At 45.5% G+C, this 20,579-nt stretch overlaps 1 protein-coding gene across 5 annotated transcripts in view; it reads left to right on the top strand.

Moving 5' to 3' along the window:
- The window catches only part of AUTS2 (activator of transcription and developmental regulator AUTS2), a 685,027-nt gene that overhangs the window by 239,321 nt on the left and 425,127 nt on the right, over positions 1–20,579 (top strand). For all 5 annotated transcript variants that reach the window (XM_079955418.1, XM_079955419.1, XM_079955417.1 and 2 more), the window contains one exon: positions 9,566–9,601. In XM_079955418.1, the coding sequence (XP_079811544.1) occupies positions 9,566–9,601 (36 nt within the window). The remainder of the gene's footprint in view (positions 1–9,565; positions 9,602–20,579) is intronic.

The raw sequence follows: 20,579 nt of genomic DNA, 5'->3' as shown, positions 1-20,579 counted from the left end.
ATAGAATCATGAGAAGTGTAGTTTGTTTAGGGTACTGAGAATTGTTTGGAGACCCCTACTGCCCTCACAGAGCTAGAGTTTCCAGAGTGATGGGGGTTGATGATTAAACCATCAATTAATTGATGGTTAAGCAATTTGGTGAATTGTAGCTCTGTGAAGGGAATGGGGAGGCTCCTAGCAACTCTCAGCATTATAAACAAACTACGCTTCCCAGGATTCTTGGAGGAAGCCTTGGCTGCTGGTTCAGCAACCTCTGGTGGGCCAAAAGTTCCCCACAGCTGTCTTCCATTGTAGGTGGCCTTGTTTGAAGAGAGGAGCTTCAGCCAACCCAGGCGATCTTGTTCCTCTCACTAGTGGCAGAGGTCAGCGTTGGCTTCCCCGCACACCAGCAGTCTGAGAGCAAAGGTCAGTTTGAGTCAGGTATTCTTCCAAGCTCTCTACAGCCACTCCTTCTCTAGTCAATAGCTGAGGTCACATTGCCCTGATGTTCTTCCTGGGAGAGTCAGGTTGCAACCTTTGTTCTTGTGGTTGATGACCCAGTGACATAGCCCCATCCGAGTCCCGTTGCCGAGCAAGCAGGGACTAGCTAAGTTCCCGAGGAACTCTTGCCTGAGAGCAGAATCCACATAAAAAGTCAGACAGTCCAGAGGTCAGGGATTCCAGATGGTCACAGAGCCAGGGCTCTAGTCCAGAAGTCAGGGAATCCAGATGGAGACCAGGAAGCAGCAAGGTAGGGCCAAGAACTGCAGGTGTTGTTTCCAGCATCTGACTGCTGCTGAGAGCTCTGTTTTAAGACAGCCAGAGCCATCTGGTTCTCATCAGTGCCTTCTCCTCTGCGAAGACTGATGGAGTCACTTCTCCCCCTTCAGGTTGCTGTTCATCAGGTCAAGCTAACTCCTGGCCCATGACACCCAGACTAAGAAACTTAGGTTGCAATAAGAAACCCAGGTAGAGTAAGAAGAAGCAATTCTAACAGTAAATACCCAGTTGGCTGAAAATCTCACGAGCTGGCAAAGATTGTGGCTGTGTTTCCACCATTGATTGGCGACAGCTGTGGAGGCAAAGTCAATCTTCCTAAGTGGGTGAAGATGAGGATCGGCAGAATAATGGCTTCCAAACAAGCATCCTTGTGTTAAGGGAGACACAGGCTGCGAAAAAGGCACAAACACAGTGGAGAAACTCCGACTGCATTCTCCGAGACGTCTCTCAGAGCAAGCCTTAGATGGGTCATGGTTCTGATCAAATATAGATTTTATCTCCCCCCCCCCCCCCCCGGGCCCTCGCCTGTAATTCAGTCAGAGAGAGAGAGAAAGAGAGAGAGAGCACATCTCTGAAATAAATTAATGAACAGAAAACTTGCCCTCTGGTAGATTAAGGGCAATTAATTAGCCAACAGCACTTGACACCATGGTGATGAATCCATGTTGAGTCCCCTAAACCTTCCTGCCCCCTCCCCTCTTGCTGTATCTCTGCTTCTGTTGGCTTTGGGTGGCGGGGAGGATGACAACTTGTTTTCTGCTCTCTGGATAAGGCTGCCCTCAGGGCTTCAGAGACGCCGGAGCTGTCAGCCCTCCCCTTCCTTATGTAAAGCAGAGCGCTGTCGCCAATTTCATCTCATCAAAATCTCGCCTGCAGTAGAATTCGCTCAGCTGAGATTTTGCTCTAAGGCAAGATGGCTGCTCCTTCTGTTTTTCCTCAACCTGGAATTTGAGTCAGCCCAACGTTCTCTTCCTCTCCCACTGTCACTTGCTCGTATTTTCACGCATTTAGCACATTTTTGAGTCTCTCTCCCCCCCTCTCTCTTTCTTTCCCTCTCTCTCCCTTCCTCCCTCCCCCCTCCTTTTTTTATTTATTTATAGACTCTCATCTCCACACATCGGTTCTAGAATATTCTAGGGCATTAAGGGAATTTGCTAATGGAGCATTGGAAATTGCTTTAGAGCTAATGAAATATAGAAAATGCCACAGCAAATTGGGCATTGGGAGACAGAGAGAGAAGAAAGTAAACAATTAAATGAGGGCAACACCAAGGGCTCTGTGTTTGGCTCTTGTTACCAATCGTGGAAGAGATCTGTGAATTAGTGGAAATTGCTCCCTGGAAACATTAGCTTAATGTACAGCCACTGTCAGAAAAGCAAACAATGTTAGGGATTATGTGGTGAAAGGGGGCAGGAGTGTTGTCAAAAATTGGACTATTGGCCTGTATTGGCAGTGTGCTTCCATTTTGGTGATTATTCATAGTTTATGACATTCCACCACAAAAGGAGTGGAATAGGTAGCACAAGCACACACAAATACACATGTTCCATAGAACACAAGGCAAAAAAATAAAATTAGCTGCAAGGGGAAAAAGGTGTCCCCTGAACTACAGAGGAAGCAGAGGGGGCCTGATCCTTAACTGTGCATATCAGCCCCTTAGTGACTGATTTTAGCAGTATGATTTGCCTGAAATTGGGTGGAGGCTGAGCAGATGTGGCTTGCTGATTTCATTTCAGAACCATCTAGTCCACACTTTGAGCATAGGAGTGGCTGTGCTTGCTCTATAGAAGCAAACCAAAAAAACAAAAACAATAGGTGAACCTGCTGATTGTGCCATTTTAGCCTGGTGTTCAAGCAAATGTGTGAGGGCATGAATTATTTGGTGGGTGTGAGGTTGTGTGCATGCCCCTGTGTGCGCTGGCTCTGCCCCAATATCCCCCCATGCACTGGTTCCAACTCCTCCAATCCCAACGGCCATCATTTCCGCATGAAGGTCAGAAGGGAGGTCAGCCAAATGTCATTTGAAGCTGTCTTGCCAACGTGAATGTGGGGAAGCTTCAAGGCACAACTGGCTGAAGAACTGACCTCCCCACTGAATGAATGGAGGCCAAGAGTGGAGGGGTGTGGATGGACATAAAGGGTGGTGCCAGGACATGTGATCCTTAAATCTTTTCTGCCTCTACACAGCTCACTAGGGCTATCGTTGAGTCCACAATAGCACTGTTGGGATGCATTTATTATCTGCTGGATGTGTACATTCATATGTTGCTTGAAGCCCCCACTGATCAGTTGTTGAGCTGTAACTCCATGCCCACTTCCTGCAGGGATTGACCGTGTGTCCCGTTCCCCTTGGGAACATGATTTCACAGTTGATCCATCTCTATCTCTACCTGCCCCATGTTGTTGTTTAGTCGTTTAGTCGTGTCCAACTCTTCGTGACCCCATGGACCAGAGCACGCCAGGCACTCCTGTCTTCCACTGCCTCCCGCAGTTTGGTCAAACTCATGCTGGTAGCTTCAAGAACACTATCCAACCATCTCGTCCTCTGTCGTCCCCTTCTCCTTGTGCCCTCCATCTTTCCCAACATCAGGGTCTTTTCCAGAGAGTCTTCTCTTCTCATGAGGTGGCCAAAGTATTGGAGCCCCAGCTTCAGGATCTGTCCTCCCAGTGAGCACTCAGGGCTGATTTCCTTAAGAATGGCTAGGCTTGATCTTCTTGCAGTCCATGGGACTCTCAAGAGTCTCCTCCAGCACCATAATTCAAAAGCATCAATTCTTCGGCGATCAGCCTTCTTTATGGTCCAGCTTTCACTTGCCCCATACATAATGTCCAGTTTTTTTAATGTCCCCATACTGAATGTCCACTTTATGGTCCAGCTTTCATCTGCCCCATACTTAATGTCAAATACATGGCAGCATGGGTGGGGAAATGGTCTCACAGGCCAAATAGGGAGCCTTGGCCAGGTCTAATTGGGTCTGCAGGCTGGAGGCTCTCCTCCATCCCTTCTCTACACAGAGTAGGCCCTTCAAACTAGAGATGCAAGGGACTGACAACCTACTCCATGTAAAACTTGCACTTGACACATAGCACTAGGGTATCAAACATGGTACTCTCCAGATGTTGTTGGGATCCAACGCCTGTCGGTCCCAGCCAGCACAGAGATGGTGAGGGATGATGGGAATTGTAGTCCAGCAACACCTGGGGAAATTCCTGTTTCTTTCCTAACTCCCTGTGACTGCCTCTAGGGGAGGAGACATAGCTCAGTGACACAGCACATGCCTTATATGCAGGAGACCCCAGGTTCCACCCCTGACACCTTCAGGTAAGTATATCAGGTAGCAGGGGAAGCTGTGTTCCTCCAGATGTTGTGGGATTCCAACTCTTATCAGTCCCAGCCAGCATGGCCAATGGTGAGAAATGATGGGAATTGTGGTCCAGGAACATTTTGAGGGTGTCATGTTGGCTGCTTCTGCCAAAGGCAAATGATGGCTGCAAGCAGTGCTTTTTTTCAGCCACAGCATGCCAGAACTCACCTCTCAGGTGGGCTCCATTATGGGCTGGCACTCTTCCTAACAGCTTTACATATTTTACATACTTCTGAGAGGCCCCAAATTTCAAGTCAAAATGGAAGCTGGCCAGCTTGTGCAAGTCTACACTTTTTAAAAAAGATTTATGACTCCACCTAGCTCCTAGCCTCTCTGAGCCGCAATTGGTTAAGCTACGGGGTGGGGCCAATTCGTATTTGCTTTTCTTCAATCCGTCTCCCATGCATCAGCAGCAGGTTTTAAGCTTTCCAGACAGGCCTCTACCATTGCACGCACACACGTACGTTCGCATGAGGACCCTTCCAAGCTGCCTTAGCCAACTGCCTGATCTAAGAGAACAAGGGAGGCCAGGACACATGTATTTGACCTGTACCAGAACCAGGGGAGACCTCCAAACCAGCTAGGGAGACACCTTGCCATAGTTTTTGCATCTCCACGGGTGATGAATGTGGCTGTTGTCAAACTGGTATCTGTTCAGGGCTGCCCCGAGTCGCCCGGCGACTTACTATAACAACCTCGTGGTGAGTACCGGCACCTATTTTCCTTGCAAAATTGCACTGGCCACAAGTGTAATAAAAGTAGTGTGTCTCGGAGCGCCACCAAATTCTTCTATCACCAAGTCCGCCCAGTCTGCTGTATGACAGCCAGCTCACAATGCACATGCGGGGCTGCGAGGGGGAAGCGCCGCATGTCGCCCCTGTTTTCTTCCGATGTGCTTGTTTTGTGTTTGGGTATGTGCGTATCCGAGGCCAGGCGCTCAAATGCTTTGTTGCATTATGTTAATTCCTCGGCAGTGCAATCAAATTCATGTCGTAATTAAAGCTGTCAGTTGGAAGGCAAACCAATGGCTGCGAAAACACAGCATAACAAATGAAGTGAAAGGCTTCTGCATGTAGCTATACAATGCTTCGCCAGGCATGAAATTAAATAAGTAATTTGATGTTGACATCAGAAATTGAAATGATACCCACTGTTCCTTCATTCTGTCAGACCTGCATAAACAATGGCCAGAACAAACAGGAGCAGCGCAAGTTGCTTCCCCACCCTGATCCCTCTCGTAATTCACAATATATATGCAAAAGCGGTACAGCAGGCCCACTAAGACCTGAAGGGTGTAATTTCTATGGGTTCTTGATGAGCTGCTGAATACAGGAGAGCTGCTTCTTTTGCATCCCAGGGCCAAAACACTCCTCACTTTAAAACAGCACAATAGCCGAAAGCCTATTGAAATTCGTCTGGATTGGATGTTATTTGCGGACTCAAAGCCTTTCTAAGATCTGTGTTTCCTGTTCTGCTTGTGGGTGCCTGAATCAACCATCGTGTGTGTGTGTGGGGGGGAGTTGTTTTGTTTATGGTCGGATGAGAAACGCCCCAATTCGCCCACAAACCAAAACACGATTATCATACAAAACCGAAGCTTCTCTGAAGTTTTGCAACGCCATTTTCCAGGCAAATGATGTGTGAAAAAAGAGGTGCATGTTAAGATGAAAGTGTGCCTCAAAATACATACATTAGAAAAAAAACATAGAAAGATGCAACATATTAGTCAAAGTCTACATACAAATAATGTACATGTTAAGAGAAGTTCACACTAAACAGCTGAAAACAACTGTCATGAAAATTTGCGAGCATGTTAGAGTGAATTTCTCCCAATATACATTTTTTTGGTGTGACTAATAGACACACTTTTTCAAGTAACTGGGAGCCAGCGTGGTGTGGGGGTTTTAGCATCAGTCTAGGACCAGGGAGGCCCAGGCTGAAATCCTCATTGAGCCAGGATACTCATTGAGCGACCTTAGGCCAGTTACGCTCTGTCAGCCTAACCAACCTTACTGGTTTGTTGTAAAGATAAAACAGGAAAGGGGGAGAACTGTGTATGCCACCTTGAAAGATGGGATATAAACATAATAATACAGTGGTGCCTCGCAAGATGAAATTAATCCGTTCCGCGAGTCTCTTCGTCTTGCGGTTTCTTCGTCTTGCGAAGCACGGCTATTAGCGGCTTAGCGGCTATTAACGGCTTAGCGGCTTAGCAGCTTAGCAGCTATTAATGGCTTAGCGGCTTAGCGGCTTTAAGAAAAAGGAAACAAACTTGCAAGAACTCGCAAGACGTTTCGTCTTGCGAAGCAAGCCCATAGGGAAATTCATCTTGCGGAACGACTCAAAAGACGGAAAACTCTTTCGTCTTGTGCGTTTTTCGTCTTGCGAGGAATTCGTCTTGCAAGGTACCACTGTATTGTTTCCCCTGATAGAATACACTTTGTGTATGCTAATTTCACTAATCTGTGCATTTCTGTGCATTTTTGCACACCTTTCAGGTTGGGAAATGGCGTACCATAATTTGGATGGGTGCATATTTTGAAGGACAGCTGTGTTTCACGCCACGTGTTGGTTTGGGAAGTGTGAATTAGGTACTTGCTCATTAAAATGCAAATAGAATCATATTTGCACTGATGAAGTGCTATGCGCCACATAGCAAAATGTTTTCTGATCCTCTTAACACCTTAGGGCAGCTAATTGGGATCTCAACTTGCAGTGAAATGGTCCACTTCTAATGTTCTGTCCCCTTAAGTCTGATTCATGCTAGTGAGGGACCACTTGCCTTTTTGTGCCATCTCTGGGGATTCATGTGGAGAAACCTTATTGTGAACCATTGCAACCAAGCCGCCACTATTGCTTCTCTCTCTCTCTCTCTCTCTCTCTCTCTCTCTCTCTCTGCAAAAATATGTAGGAGGCATTTTATCTAGTCTTCTGGCAGTTCCCTCACTGCAAGAAATGAAGTTACAGGGAGCAAGGCATAGGGCCTTCTTGGCAGTGGCACCCTCCCTGTGGAAGGCCCTTCCATCAGATGTCAAGGAAATAAACAGCTATCTGACTTTTAGAAAACATCTGCATTGGGACATTTTTAATGTTTTTGGGTTTACTATGTTTTTATATGTACTGTAAGCTGCCCAGAGTGGGCAGCCAGATGGGTGGGGAATAATGATAATTATAGTAATAATAGTAATAATAGTAATAATAATAAATACAGTCATACCTCGGCTCCTGAACACATTGGGAGTCAAGCGTTTCAGCTCCTGAACGATTGAAAACCAGAAGTGAATGTTCCAGTTTTGGAACGTTCTTTCAGAAGCCGAATGTCTGACAAGGTTCCCGCAAGTTCCGATTGGCTGAACATCCGATTTTTCTGATTGGCTGCTTCCTGCAACCAATCAGAAGCTGCGCTTTGGAAGTTGAATGGACTTCTGGAATGGATTCTGTTCAACTTCTGAGGTATGATTGTAGTCTGCAGGCCTTTTAAGACAAAATTATCAACTGTTTTCATTTAACTCTTATTTTTGCAGGTGTACCACAACCTCAGTACATCCAAAAATGTTCACAGAACTGCTGTAACAATTGTTTACTTTTCTTGCCACCAATTCTTCACCAAGGGGAAGAAATCAAGAACAACTCACTAGTTGAAAATTAAGAATAAGCTACAACAGTATTATTATAGTTTGTAACAAATGGTTTCTTGTGTTTGTTGCCACAAAATGTAATACAAGTTCATCTAAATTCTAGTAATGTATTTATGATGACTTATAGCAGTATTTCCCAAACTCGAGTCTTCAGCTGTTTTTGGACTACAACTCCCATCATCCCTAGCTAGCAAGACCAGTGATCAGGGATTATGGGGACTGTAGTCCAAAACAGCTGGAGACCCAAGTTTGGGGGAAAATGACTTAAAGCAACAAGATTGGCTTTATGTTCATATTGTTCATTGACCATAGCTGTGGACCTAAAACACCAGCATGATGTAGTGGTTAGAGTGTTGGACTAAGACCTCTGAAACTGGGGTTCTGATCCACACTCAGCCTTGAAGCTCACTGGGTGACCTTGGACCAGTCATTGTCTCTTAGTCTTCCCCACCTCACAGAGTTGTTGAAAGGGCAGAATGGAGAGGGAGGAGAACCATTTGAGCCCCTTGGAGAAAAAGTAGGCTATACAGTGGTACCTCAGTTTTCGAGCGTCTCAGAAGCCAAACATTTCGGTTTTCGAATGCTGAAAACCCAGAAGTAGTGCTTCCATTTTTGAATGCGCCTCAGAGGTCAAACAGCTTCCACTGTGTGTTTTCCAATTTTTCCAACTGAACTTGCAGCCAGCCCTTTGTGCCTTGGTTTTCAAACGTTTCAGAAGTCGAACGGTCTTCTGGAACGGATTATGTCTGAGAACCGAGGTACCACTGTAACTTTAACAAATACATTAATAAAACGAAACAAAACTGACCTTAAGTGAGAAAAACAGCTTTCGACTCTTGCTGTTCCCCTGGGGATTGACAGTGCAGCCCCAACCAAATATGCAGAAGCCTATTTTGTGAGTTCACCTGCAGAATGGACCATTGATGGTCTTTCTCTAATAAGGGAGAGAACTCATGCCAACTCATGCTCATTTTAAATTTTCAAGCTTTCCCCCCAGATGTTGAAGTTGTGCACACAGATTTCGCACAGTAGATTCAAATTGTCTCCTAACAACTCTCGGCACCCTTAATGAACTACAACTCCCAGGATTCTTGGGGGGGCTGCTGTGATGGTTTAAAGTGGTGTGATAGTGCTTAAAATGTGCAGATGGAGCCTAGGAAAACCAACTGAGCTAACACTGGGGAATAAGTTGACAAGCAAACTCATATGTTGCAAGGGAAAATAAAGAAAGAAGTGACATCCATTCATCCAAACCCACAGGGTCATTTCCCTTTGAATGCTGTTTGTCTAGGGATTCTCAGCCACCCCCATCTCCCACTCGCTCTCCTCTCCTGCCCGCCCCTTCCCTGCCACAAAGCTAAGTAGCTGGAGTCCAGGGCATCGGATGCCAGCATGTCATGGAGGTTGGTTGATGTGTGTCTATTTAGTCTCAGCATAGGCCGAAATGCCATCATTAATTCATTACCCAGCTGCCTGTCAAATAAATTGGCAATTACACCCACCGCTGGAGTCTGGATTTTCAGTAAATAGCACGTTACTGTCGGTGAGCTGTTGAGAAATGTAAAAAAAAGGGGGTGGAGGAAAGAGTAAGGGAACGGAAGTGTGTTTGTTTCACTAGTGGATGACAAGGGACAAACAGTGTTGTGTTGATGAGAAACTTGATTTATTTATTTAAAAAGAGCTGGTGATGAAAGATTCAGGTTGAAGAAGAAGAAGAAGAAGAAGAAGAAGAAGAAGAAGAAGAAGAAGAAGAAGAGAGGGAGAGGGAGGTCTCTGATGTATCTATTTTGTTTTCTCTTCCAGAGCTCAGCCCCTTCCAGCTTGGGAACAGGCTACTTCGTAAGTGGATTTTGACTTTTTAGATGGATGTTTTGGAAAGGCGTAGGAGATGTCTATACACAAATTCTGAGTCAAATCACCAATGCCATAAATATAGCCACATATTCTTTCATTGAGCCTTCTGTGAGACCCTGGGGGTGGGGGTGGGGTATTTACGTATCTGCGATTGATCTTGTTTACCTCTCTGATGCTCGACAGAACTGAAATAAAATTAATGGAATGGAATGTGAAGCTGATGGATTTTGGTCAACTGTTTAAGTACCTGCTGATACATGGTGGTAGAACAACAGGGCTGCAACCTTCCTAACACTTGTGAATTCAGTCTCCCAAACTCTTTTTGGGGGGTCTGTGCCCCCTCTATTGCCTGGCCCACCAATGCCAGGTTCCTTGCTGTTTTCCCTCAGAACCACACACCACCTTTCTTATACATCTACCCAAATGTCTATACTTTTCAGCCAGTGTCTCTGACCATTTTGTCTCCAGCTCTGCCCCTACTTACCTGTTTGTTGTTGTTGGTTTTTTGCTTCCTGTTTTACTGCCAAGAGTATCTCTGGCATATTGTCTAGCTTACCCCTCAAACCAGCTTGCTCTTCCTGACCCAGCTGGAACCCGAGACATTCATTTCACTTCCCCAAAAATTTCCTGAGGGCACAAGGATGGCTTCTTTATGGTCTTGTTTCGTTTAACTGCATTACTCTTTATAATGTTTTGACTCTGCTATTTTTGTACTAGCCAAAGCTGCCATAGCGCAAATAAGATGCTTTGGTTATAATTGTCAAGTGTGTTGATGGCGGTAGTTTTGGGGTTTTTTATGCTTAACAGAATTTTGGTTTAAGTCAGTTTTTCCCCACCCCCACCAGCTTCCCCCAAACTCACTCTTTTTATTTTTTTAAAAATGTATGCATTAAAAAAATGTGTGATTTTGCCTTGGTTTGCAATGTATACCAGATGTGGAATGCAACAGCAGGCTGCATGTGTGTGTGTGTGTCTGTGTTGGGACAATATACCAAAATGGTACACTGGGCATTCAGTTCTGGAGAATGTGGCTATTGTATTCTTGGAGTCCTGAAAAATACAAACGTGAAATGATATTATTATGAAGTCTCGCTTTTCAAAAATGTCAGCAGCGTGGGTATATCAGTGAAACCTTTGTCGGTTGTTGGCAGTGTCTTCTCAAAGGGGATTATTTAGAACTTTCCTTGCTGTCATATATACATGTGCACATTTTGGGGGTGGGGTATGCAAACCCTTGGAACTGGATTAGGTGATCCCAGCAGCCCCCGCCTCATCTCCTGTGTAGCGGAAAGCAAGAGTTTTGCTCCCTATCTATACAAAACCAAGGAAACAAGCACTCCGCCTGAGGCCATTTCTAGGGCTCTTATGAAATGCTTCTCCTCCATTTTACCCACACCCCACCCCTCATTTGCGGATGTTGAAAGTGGGAGAGGAGTAAAAAGATTTTGGGAGCATGCTTCCTGTTGTTCATTGGATGTCGTCAGTGTTTTCTCTTTTAAAAAAACTTTGTTTTAGAAGGGAGAGTGACCCAAAGTTAAGCAGTGAGCTTCATGGCTGAGGGGTAGGGCCTAGGTCTTCTACTCCAGCACTATAATCACTGCACTCCTCTGCCTTTCAGTGCTATTGCAACAGTACTGTAGAACAGGCATGTCCAATGTGAGAGGAAAGGAAAATGCGGTGCTGGGGTGTCGATGTTCCGCATTTGGGACGAGACTGGATAAAAGGAGAGTGCCTTTTCTTCCTCCTCCATACAGAGCAGCTTGTGGCTTAATCAGCTGTCACCTCCGTTTTGGTGATACGTAGGAGAAAGCGATGGAATCAACCATGAATCTATGCTAAGGAAAGAAAGGGTTTTTTCCTGGCCGCCAACAACGCTTTATCCCTCACCCCTAAAGTGAAGAAGTTGAAGAATGACAATGGGAGAGTGTGGTAGATCACTGCCAGGTTTTGATACTGTATAGTAGATCACAGCCTACTTGAAGTTGGTCATGCCTGCTGTAGAGGAAGGCAAAGCCAGGAAACCAGGCATAGCTTCAGGTTTATGTAGTATGTAAGTAAAACTCTGTTGAAACTCTTTCTGAAGCCTTTTGTCCATGTAGAATCCACCTGCCCAGTTTATGTTCATTGGACGATACTAGCTTCTAACCTTCAATCTTCTAACTTGTTCTAATATGAGAACCAGGTGGGAGACAAGCAATCTTAGGAACAAAGGGGGTATCAAGATATCATGTACTGGGAACTTGTTTTTATTTCAGATTATTAGTCCATTTAGCTCAGTACCGTCTATGCTGATTGTGTTATTCTAAAGCAGCAATGCAGCAGCAAGCAAAGGCTCTAGCAGCCAAGTCAGCTGCTTGTGGCTGCAAAGCCAGACAGGATGTATGTGACTGTTGCCATGGAAACAAAGGGGCAGTCCATTCTCCTTATTGAGCACAGGATGTTAGCTCAGTGTGTGTCATATGACCTGTACAGGATGTACATGGGTGGAGTTTGGAGTTTCTCTCTGTTTGTTCAAGAGAGCAGACATGTTTTCTCTGTACTGAAGTGAAAGACAGGAATAAACGCAATGTAGATACATTTCTGTCTGTGTCTGATTCCCCTCCCTGGGGATATGCTGGAGAGCAGGGAGGAGGAGAGCAGTTGGTGTGTTTTTCTCACAGCCTGAGGAAAATCGCCGGAACGGACCTCGTGTGTTTTTTCCTACCGGGAGTCGCCGGAGGGAGGTCGAAAGAATTCAGCCGGTGCCTGGAGAGATAGGCACATACCTCTGACCGGCCCTGAATTCTGACATTGGTAGCAGAGGATGGTTGCTACGATCCATGGGAGTCTGCATCAAGGAGACTGTATTCATCCCTCTCCATGGAAGCCTGAGATGGAGGCTGATTCTCTGCAGCCAGAAGCTGACCAGAAGAAGCTGAAAGCCAAGCTACGGAGCCCAGGTATGAGATTTTCGGGCTTAAGAGTGTGAATGCAGATGGATTAATTCTCTGCTTCATGGGAGCAACGTTTGGGAAAAACAGCTCCGAGAGAGAAGAGTCTGCATTCCAAACATTCCTGTGGTTTTTCCTGTCCAAGGAAAGGAATGTGGTTGCTTAGCAACGCAGGCCGGTTTCAAGATAAGGGCTGGAAGTCAGGCTATGCCCAAAGAGGCACAAACAGCTCGTGTTTTGACTAGGCCCTTACAAAGGAACTGTTGGAAAGGGACTTTCCAAGCAGCCAGTGTTATTGCTGCCAGGTGCACAGAGTGTAAACAAGCCAGCTATTGGATTTTAGAGGCTTGTGTTTGAGAGTCAATGCAAGGACTCAAAATGGATGCCAAGAAGGAAGGCCTGCCTTCTCCACCCCTTTTGACCAGTGACAATTATGCATCTTGGTCTATTAAGATGAAGGCTTTGCTGCAGAATCAGAGACTGTTTAGGGTGATTGAGAACCCCATCCCTGCAGCACCAACGCCTGTTTGGGAGTCACAGGATATGAAGGCCAGAACCGCTATAATTCTGTGCGTGTCAGACTCTCAGCTTATTCATATACAAGATTTACCGCACGCGAAAGATGTTTGGGACACGCTGAGAAGGACACATCAGAGAGATGCAGGTTCTTCAGCGTTGCTGTATTTTGAAAAGTTGACTAACCTGAGGCTTGCGCCTGATGGAGATGTTCAAGCGCACCTGACGGAAATGAAATTTCTGCGTCAGCAGATGGTGGAACGCAATTTCCGTCTGCAGGAGGAAGTGTTTTGCTTCATGGTGATCAACAGCCTGAATCGGACTTACAAAACGGTTGCCAGTCAGCTGGGGTCTCTCCCAGCAGCTGATCTAACGGCGGACAGAGTCTTTGCCGTGGTTCTTTGTGAACATGACAGACTTGCCGCCCTGGAAGTCAAGGACAGGGGGAGGGAAGAACGGAGTTCAGACACCCCCACTGCTGTAGCTACTGGAGAAAATGCTGTAGCTTTGAACGTTGTCCGATGCCACAATTGTGGGCAGACTGGGCATCTTCAGCGGTACTGCAGGAAGCCACGTCAGAACAAAGGAGCCAAGGGAAGCTCCACGAAGTCTGAGGCGTCAGGCAGAAGTCATGCCAAGTCACAGGCGAAGCCTGCAAAGGCTTTGATGTCCCTAAAAGCCACACCACAAGTGGGGAATTCCTTCGTTTTAGACACGGGAGCGACGGTTCACATGACCCATCGCAGGGATTTGTTTTCGTCGTTTAAGAAGCAAAGCTTCGTTGTACAACAAGCCAACGGTCAAGAGCTGGAAGCCACCGGAATTGGGACTGTGTATCTTAAAAGTCAGAACTTGACTATAAACAATGTTTATTTGGTTCCAGAGTTGAAGTACAATCTGCTCAGCGTTTCGCAGATTGCCAAGAAGGGACTAAAACTGTCCTATGATGATCAACACTGCAAGATCTACAAAGATGGAGAGTTGTATCTTTCTGCCAAAGAGAAAGATGGACTGTATTTGTTGACTTTTGATCAAAGTGATTACATGGAATGTAATTCTTGTGATTCTAACATGATTTCTTTTGCAGGTGTAGCTGAAAAGAACACCAAGCAGGTCACCTCGAGGGTCGACAAGGCATTTCAGCGGGTGTATGCTGATGTGATTGGTCCTTTAGCACCTTCTAGAGGCAATGCAAAATATTACCTAATATGTGTTGATTCTTTCACAGGTTTTGTCTGGATTTATCTTTTGGAGAGACCGAAAGAAGCCTTAGAAAGGTTTAAAGAGTTTTGTGACAAGGTTAAAAATATGCATGATGCTGACATAGATTGTCTTTGCACAGATGAGAAGCCAATTTTTCTCTTACAGGATTTCCAGAGGTTCCTGAAGAAGAAAGGGATAAGACACAAAATTGCAGCTTCCGAAGAAGCTTGGAACAGATGTGTCTGTGTTAGAGTGAACAAAGAATTGCAAAAGGGATTGCATGCGCAATTGCTTAGTTCACATCTGCCACATGAGTACTGGGCTGAGTCACTAATGTCATTTTGTTACACGTGGTTGAGAAAGGTTTCAAAAGACTTGGGATGTTCTCCTTTTGAGAAACTGTTCCACAGAAAACCTTCTGTTGCCCATTTCAAGGTTTTTGGGTCTCATGTGAGGACAGAAGCTCCGGGTGGAGTAAAGAATGCCAGAGGCATTTTTGTGGGTTATGAAAAGGGTCTCTACAGAGTAATTCTGTCTGAATCTGGTAAAGTGATTCTCACAAAATTTCTAGAAAGTGCTCCTGAACAGGAGCGAGTGATTGTTCACACTTTTCCCACAGGAGATGATGATGATTCTGATGATGATGATGATGATGATGAGTTTGATCTTATTGAGTTCAGTAGTACTGATGATGACAGCGATAGCTCAGACAGCTCAGTTGTCACAGTCATTGAGAGGAAATCTCACATAATGACTAGACCCTCAGAAGAGGAGGATGAACCACTGATTAAGCTTAGTACTGATTCTTCAGAGAGTTCAGAGGCTGAACCAGAAAGCAAGGGAGAGCAGCACCTCTTACGTAGGTCTGAGAGAGCAACGAAGGGTGTACCACCCAAGAGGTATTCAAAGGAGTTTGCCAACCAAGCTATTGCATGTGTTGCTGTTGTAAACGACCAAGGTCAAATTGAAGCTGTGCCTGAGTCAGAGACAAAGGCACAACAGAGAGTTGTTAACCAAGGTAATGCAGAAGCACTCATTCCTTGGAAGTCACACAACCAGAGAGGTACATTGGTAAAACCAGTGGCGGGTAGTTCCAAGGATGGAACTGAAACAACAGGGGAGTGTTATATGTATAACAACTGTTTGTTTTCTTCTCTGGATGACGCTTTGCTCGCTGCACGCATTGATACTTTAGGGGGAGTATGTTATTCTAAAGCAGCAATGCAGCAGCAAGCAAAGGCTCTAGCAGCCAAGTCAGCTGCTTGTGGCTGCAAAGCCAGACAGGATGTATGTGACTGTTGCCATGGAAACAAAGGGGCAGTCCATTCTCCTTATTGAGCACAGGATGTTAGCTCAGTGTGTGTCATATGACCTGTACAGGATGTACATGGGTGGAGTTTGGAGTTTCTCTCTGTTTGTTCAAGAGAGCAGACATGTTTTCTCTGTACTGAAGTGAAAGACAGGAATAAACGCAATGTAGATACATTTCTGTCTGTGTCTGATTCCCCTCCCTGGGGATATGCTGGAGAGCAGGGAGGAGGAGAGCAGTTGGTGTGTTTTTCTCACAGCCTGAGGAAAATCGCCGGAACGGACCTCGTGTGTTTTTTCCTACCGGGAGTCGCCGGAGGGAGGTCGAAAGAATTCAGCCGGTGCCTGGAGAGATAGGCACATACCTCTGACCGGCCCTGAATTCTGACAGATTGGTGGTGGGCTTCCAAGGTTTTGACTCTAGGAGTCTCTTCCAGCCATACCTAAATATGCCTGGGACCTTGTGCATGCCAGGCAGATGTCCTACCACTGAGCTACACCCCTTCCTTACCATCCACTGGCTAAGCCAGGGGTGAGGAACCTGTGGCACTCCAAATGTTGCAAGATTACAGCTCCCATCAACCATGGGCACCAGCCATGTTTGCTGGGACTGAATGGAGACAGAATCATAAAATCATAGAACTGTAAAGATGGAAGGGATCCCAAAAGTCGTCTAGTCTAACAGCCCCACCCGTAATGCAGGAGTCACAGCTAAAGAATCCCTGACAGATGACCACCCAACCTCTGCTTTAAAAACTCCCTCCCGATGGAGTCTGTTCCACTATCAAACATCTCTTACTGTCAGAAAGTTTAGTTGGAATCTCCTTTGTTGTAATTGGTTTAGGTCCTACCCTCTAGAGTAGCAGAAAACAAGCCTGCTCAAACTTCCATGTGGCAGTCCTTTAGATATTTGGAAATGGCTATTATATCTCAGTCGTCTCTTCTTCGGGCTAAACATGCCCAACTCGCGCAACCAATTACATCCTGAGGACCACAGGTTTTCTACCCATGGGCTTAGCTATCCACTTATTTACTCATTCACTTCAACCACCTTGAGTGCTCTTCTTTTTAACCTTTACATCACTCCCATCTACAGCAATGGGACCTACCTATAGACTCTTAACTGGCTTCCTAGTCATCCCGCCTTAGTTTTTGCCAAAATGTCAACAGCCTCGTTTAGACCGACTCCCTCTGTACCGTTCGTCTCCTTCACAACAACACCTCTTCCACCAACAGCCATCCATCCGTCTGTCATCAGTTACTGAGGAAAATAAACTTTTTTTAGCATCCTGGGCATGGTGCACACCTCCTGAAAACAAGATGAGGTGTCAATAGCTGCAGCTGTCACGAAATCTGCAGACCGCTCAAGCTGTCAATAACAGACAGGCTGTGTGCTAACAACGTGGCACTGTCTTTTCTTTTCCCACCCCTGCTGCCGTTCCCAAAGCATGGGCCACTTTGTGTGAGCGCAGGCATGCTGGTTCTTTCTATCTATCCATCTCTCCTCCCTACTCCTTCCTTCCCTTCCCCCATAGGAATTCACATCTTCACTCTTGGGAGATCATGGTGTCTAGAAATGGGTGGTGTAGCGTCACCAAAATTCACAGTGCCATTTTGGGTTCCAAATATTCAGGTGTATTATAAAGTGAGCCTCCATTCCCCTCCAACTTTATTTTCAGCTTCAGCTAGAGATAAACGGAACTGTCAGTTTCAGTACTCTTAGTTTCTCATGCTTTGAATCTTAAATTTAGTTCTCTACATTTTGTCATCTATATATACATTAAAAAACCCCCATCATTTTAGTGTGAATTTCTCATAATAAAAACATTTCCTAGAATGATATTTTCATTTTTATGCACATTACACCCTAATCTAGCCATCTCTTGGTTGGTGAACTGCATTGCAAAATTTGGATAAGTGCAAATTTTGAAGGCTAGCTGCGTTTTGGTTCCCCCATGATTTCAGAAAGGGTGGATTTGGTAGTTTGGGCTTCAAATGCAACCCAAATCAAATTTCTCCCTAATTTTAAAATCTCAAATTTAGTATGTGTAGTTTGCAGAGCATCGCCATATATAATCATCCAATTCCAAATGCAAGGTGAAAAAAGTCTGCCCATCACTGTTTGCACTGGGCTCCACCACACTGGCTTCCCTGTGCACATCTGAATATATGCACACCCAACATAACCCAGTCACAATTTTAAGACTTAGAAGTCCTATTGATTTTACTAGGAGAGCTTTGCACATGCTTAAATCTATTTGCACTATCTGCTTCCACCATGGGGGTCAGCTACCACTCCCCTCTTCCTCTGAGAAGAAGCCTGGAGTAGATTCTTCCAACCAAGGTCCTGTTTCAGGCACATGGACTTATAAACCAAATGTTGGGACGCTGTCAGCAGCTCCCGGCTGGTTGTCTAAGAAAGTATAAAGACAAGGAAAGGTTTCTTACAGTCCTTTTTTATTTCAATCTTTACAGAGAGAGGCTATAGAACCCAGCCTCTTGGATAATGGCACCCTGAGTGAATCTCCACCCCCTTCTCTCCCACTTCCTTATTCCTCATTCTCATCACCTCCTCTACGGGTGCTGCTATGTGTCCTCTGTCTTTGAGCTCTTTGCTCTCCTACTTTTAAGGCTCGCTGGGTTCTGGGAGATGGAGGGTCTGGGATGCTTTCGAAGGACAACGTGTCAGCAGGGTGCTGCTCTGGCTCTCCCATGATTTCCCAACTTTCCCCTTCCTCTGTCTCTGAGCTGCTGTCTCCCTCAAACCCTTGTTATAAATCTATACGGTCATCCTCTTCCTCCTCCCTGGAAGGGTCAGGATGGAGAGACGTTCTCCACCATTCCTCCTCTGCCCAGTCCCTGACCCCTAATAAGAAAGAGGTGCTTGCCAGCCTCCTTAAGCTGGCAGTGCCCCCACTCATCCTTCTTCTTTGTAGCACCCACCTCCCCCACTTTACACTGTGGGCTTTGCTAGTCCCCTATTTGGGGGCCGAGTAGGAATTCAGTGTGGGGAGTCCATGAACGCTTGACAGTGGGGCCACAGTGTGCATGTCAGGTTCACATATCCAAGGGTCACATAGCAAGGAGGGAGAAATTCTTTCTAAATCCTTGCTGTGTTGCCACATTTTGCAGCTGTAAACATGCCCAGGAGATTTAAAAAAAGGATTCCATCATTTCTTATTGGATAACTCACCTGCCTGGACTCCAGTGATTTGGCTAACCTGTTTATTCGGGCTACGCGGATCCCCTAATTTGTTATATTTAATAAATATAACTCTTTTACCATCGACTTTGCCTCTTGAGTCTTCTTTATAGGTGTGCTGATAATGCCTTCATTTGTTTTATTTTATTTATTTTGCATTTCTCCCTCAGCTTTCTTCCACCATGGAACCTAAGCTGGCGTCAGTATATCAACACACCATTTTTCAGCCTCTCTCTTTTGAAAGGCTGTGATATACACAAGTGTGGGTAGGCATTTTTTTTTTAAAAAAAGTCTGTGGTAACACCAATTGAGGGGAGGAGAATGACGATCACTATTGTGTATTAGTTTGGAAACATGCCCTCATGTGTGTTTAGACAACCTGGATAGTAGCTGCTGCTTTTGATGTTGTGATTACGCAAAGATATGTACAAAGTGTAAATCACTATGTGCTAAAATGCACAGCGAAGAAACAGCCCCTTGTGCATTTCAAAGGCGATATGTGTATATAGCTTAGGCTGCATTCACACGGGAGTTTATTCCGTTTTCCTGACATTTCTATGACTTACTTTCTGCATTATATCTGAACTTTCAGATATCTGAACTTTCACATTATTGTTGTTTTTGTTCAGTCCTTTAGTCTTATCCGACTCTTTGTGACCCCATGGACCAGAGCACCCCAGGCACTCCTGTCTTCCACTGCCTCCCGCAGTTTGGTCAAACTCATGCTGGTAGCTTCGAGAACACTATCCAACCATCTCGTCCTCTGTCGTCCCCTTCTCCTTGTGCCCTCAATCTTTCCCAACATCAGGGTCTTTTCCAGGGAGTCTTCTCTTCTCATGAGGTGGCCAAAGTATTGGAGCCTCAGCTTCACGATCTGTCCTGATTTCCTTAAGAATGGATCGGTTTGTTCTTCTTGCAGTCCATGGGACTCTCAAGAGTCTCCTCCAGCACCATAATTCAAAGGAATCAATTCTTCGGCGATCAGCCTTCTTTATGGTCCAGCTCTCACTTCCATACATCACTACTGGGAAAACCATAGTTTTAACTATATGGATCTTTGTTGGCAAGGTGATGTCTCTGCTTTTTAAGATGCTGTCTAGGTTTGTCATTGCTTTTCACATTATATAAAAGCCATTTCCAGAAACAGAGTGGAATATAATGCAAGTCTGGCACTCATTTGCAGGTTATCTGCAAATGTCTATTTTTCTGGAAGCAAAACAACACAGAAATGAGCACTAAATTTGTGCCATATTCAGGAAGTGGCTTTTAATTTATGTTGTTGTCAGCACCCGTCTGTCTCGAGAGACAATGGAGTGTGCCTCCAGGGGTGAAGCCAAACTTCTGGAGAATCATAGTGTCTGCTGCGGCTGCAGAGACTGCTAACTCATAATTGCTGCCTCCCGCATTAGAAGCACCCAAGTGATCTCTCAGCAGTATGTATAGAGGTCTTGGACTGTCCAGGCAACAAGACCCTACTCTTTGCCTTGCTGACGTGGTCCAAAGACAAGGAGACCAATACATTTGGCACCAGCTTAGCTGCAGGAGTTGCTGGAAGGAGGCATACATGGGGCCATGCAATGGTCTCAGGGACTCCACTCTCTTCTCCTGAAGATATCATGCAAGGCAGCAGAGGTTTAGAATCTAAGTTTTCCATCCCCTACCTTCCCAGGTTGATGAGCCCCATATGCCCCTCACTTCTCTCTATAGCACATGCAGTAACCACCTTCTTGACCATTGGACCCACAATTGGTCTCCTCCGCTCAATCTGCCGGAGCCTGTCTTCACACGCAGGGGAAGTCCCTAA

The sequence above is a fragment of the Podarcis cretensis genome, assembly GCF_951804945.1.
Source record: "Podarcis cretensis genome assembly, chromosome: 15".
In the NCBI taxonomy this organism is placed as follows: Eukaryota; Metazoa; Chordata; class Lepidosauria; order Squamata; family Lacertidae; genus Podarcis; species Podarcis cretensis.
This window is presented reverse-complemented; position numbering and strand designations above follow the sequence as displayed.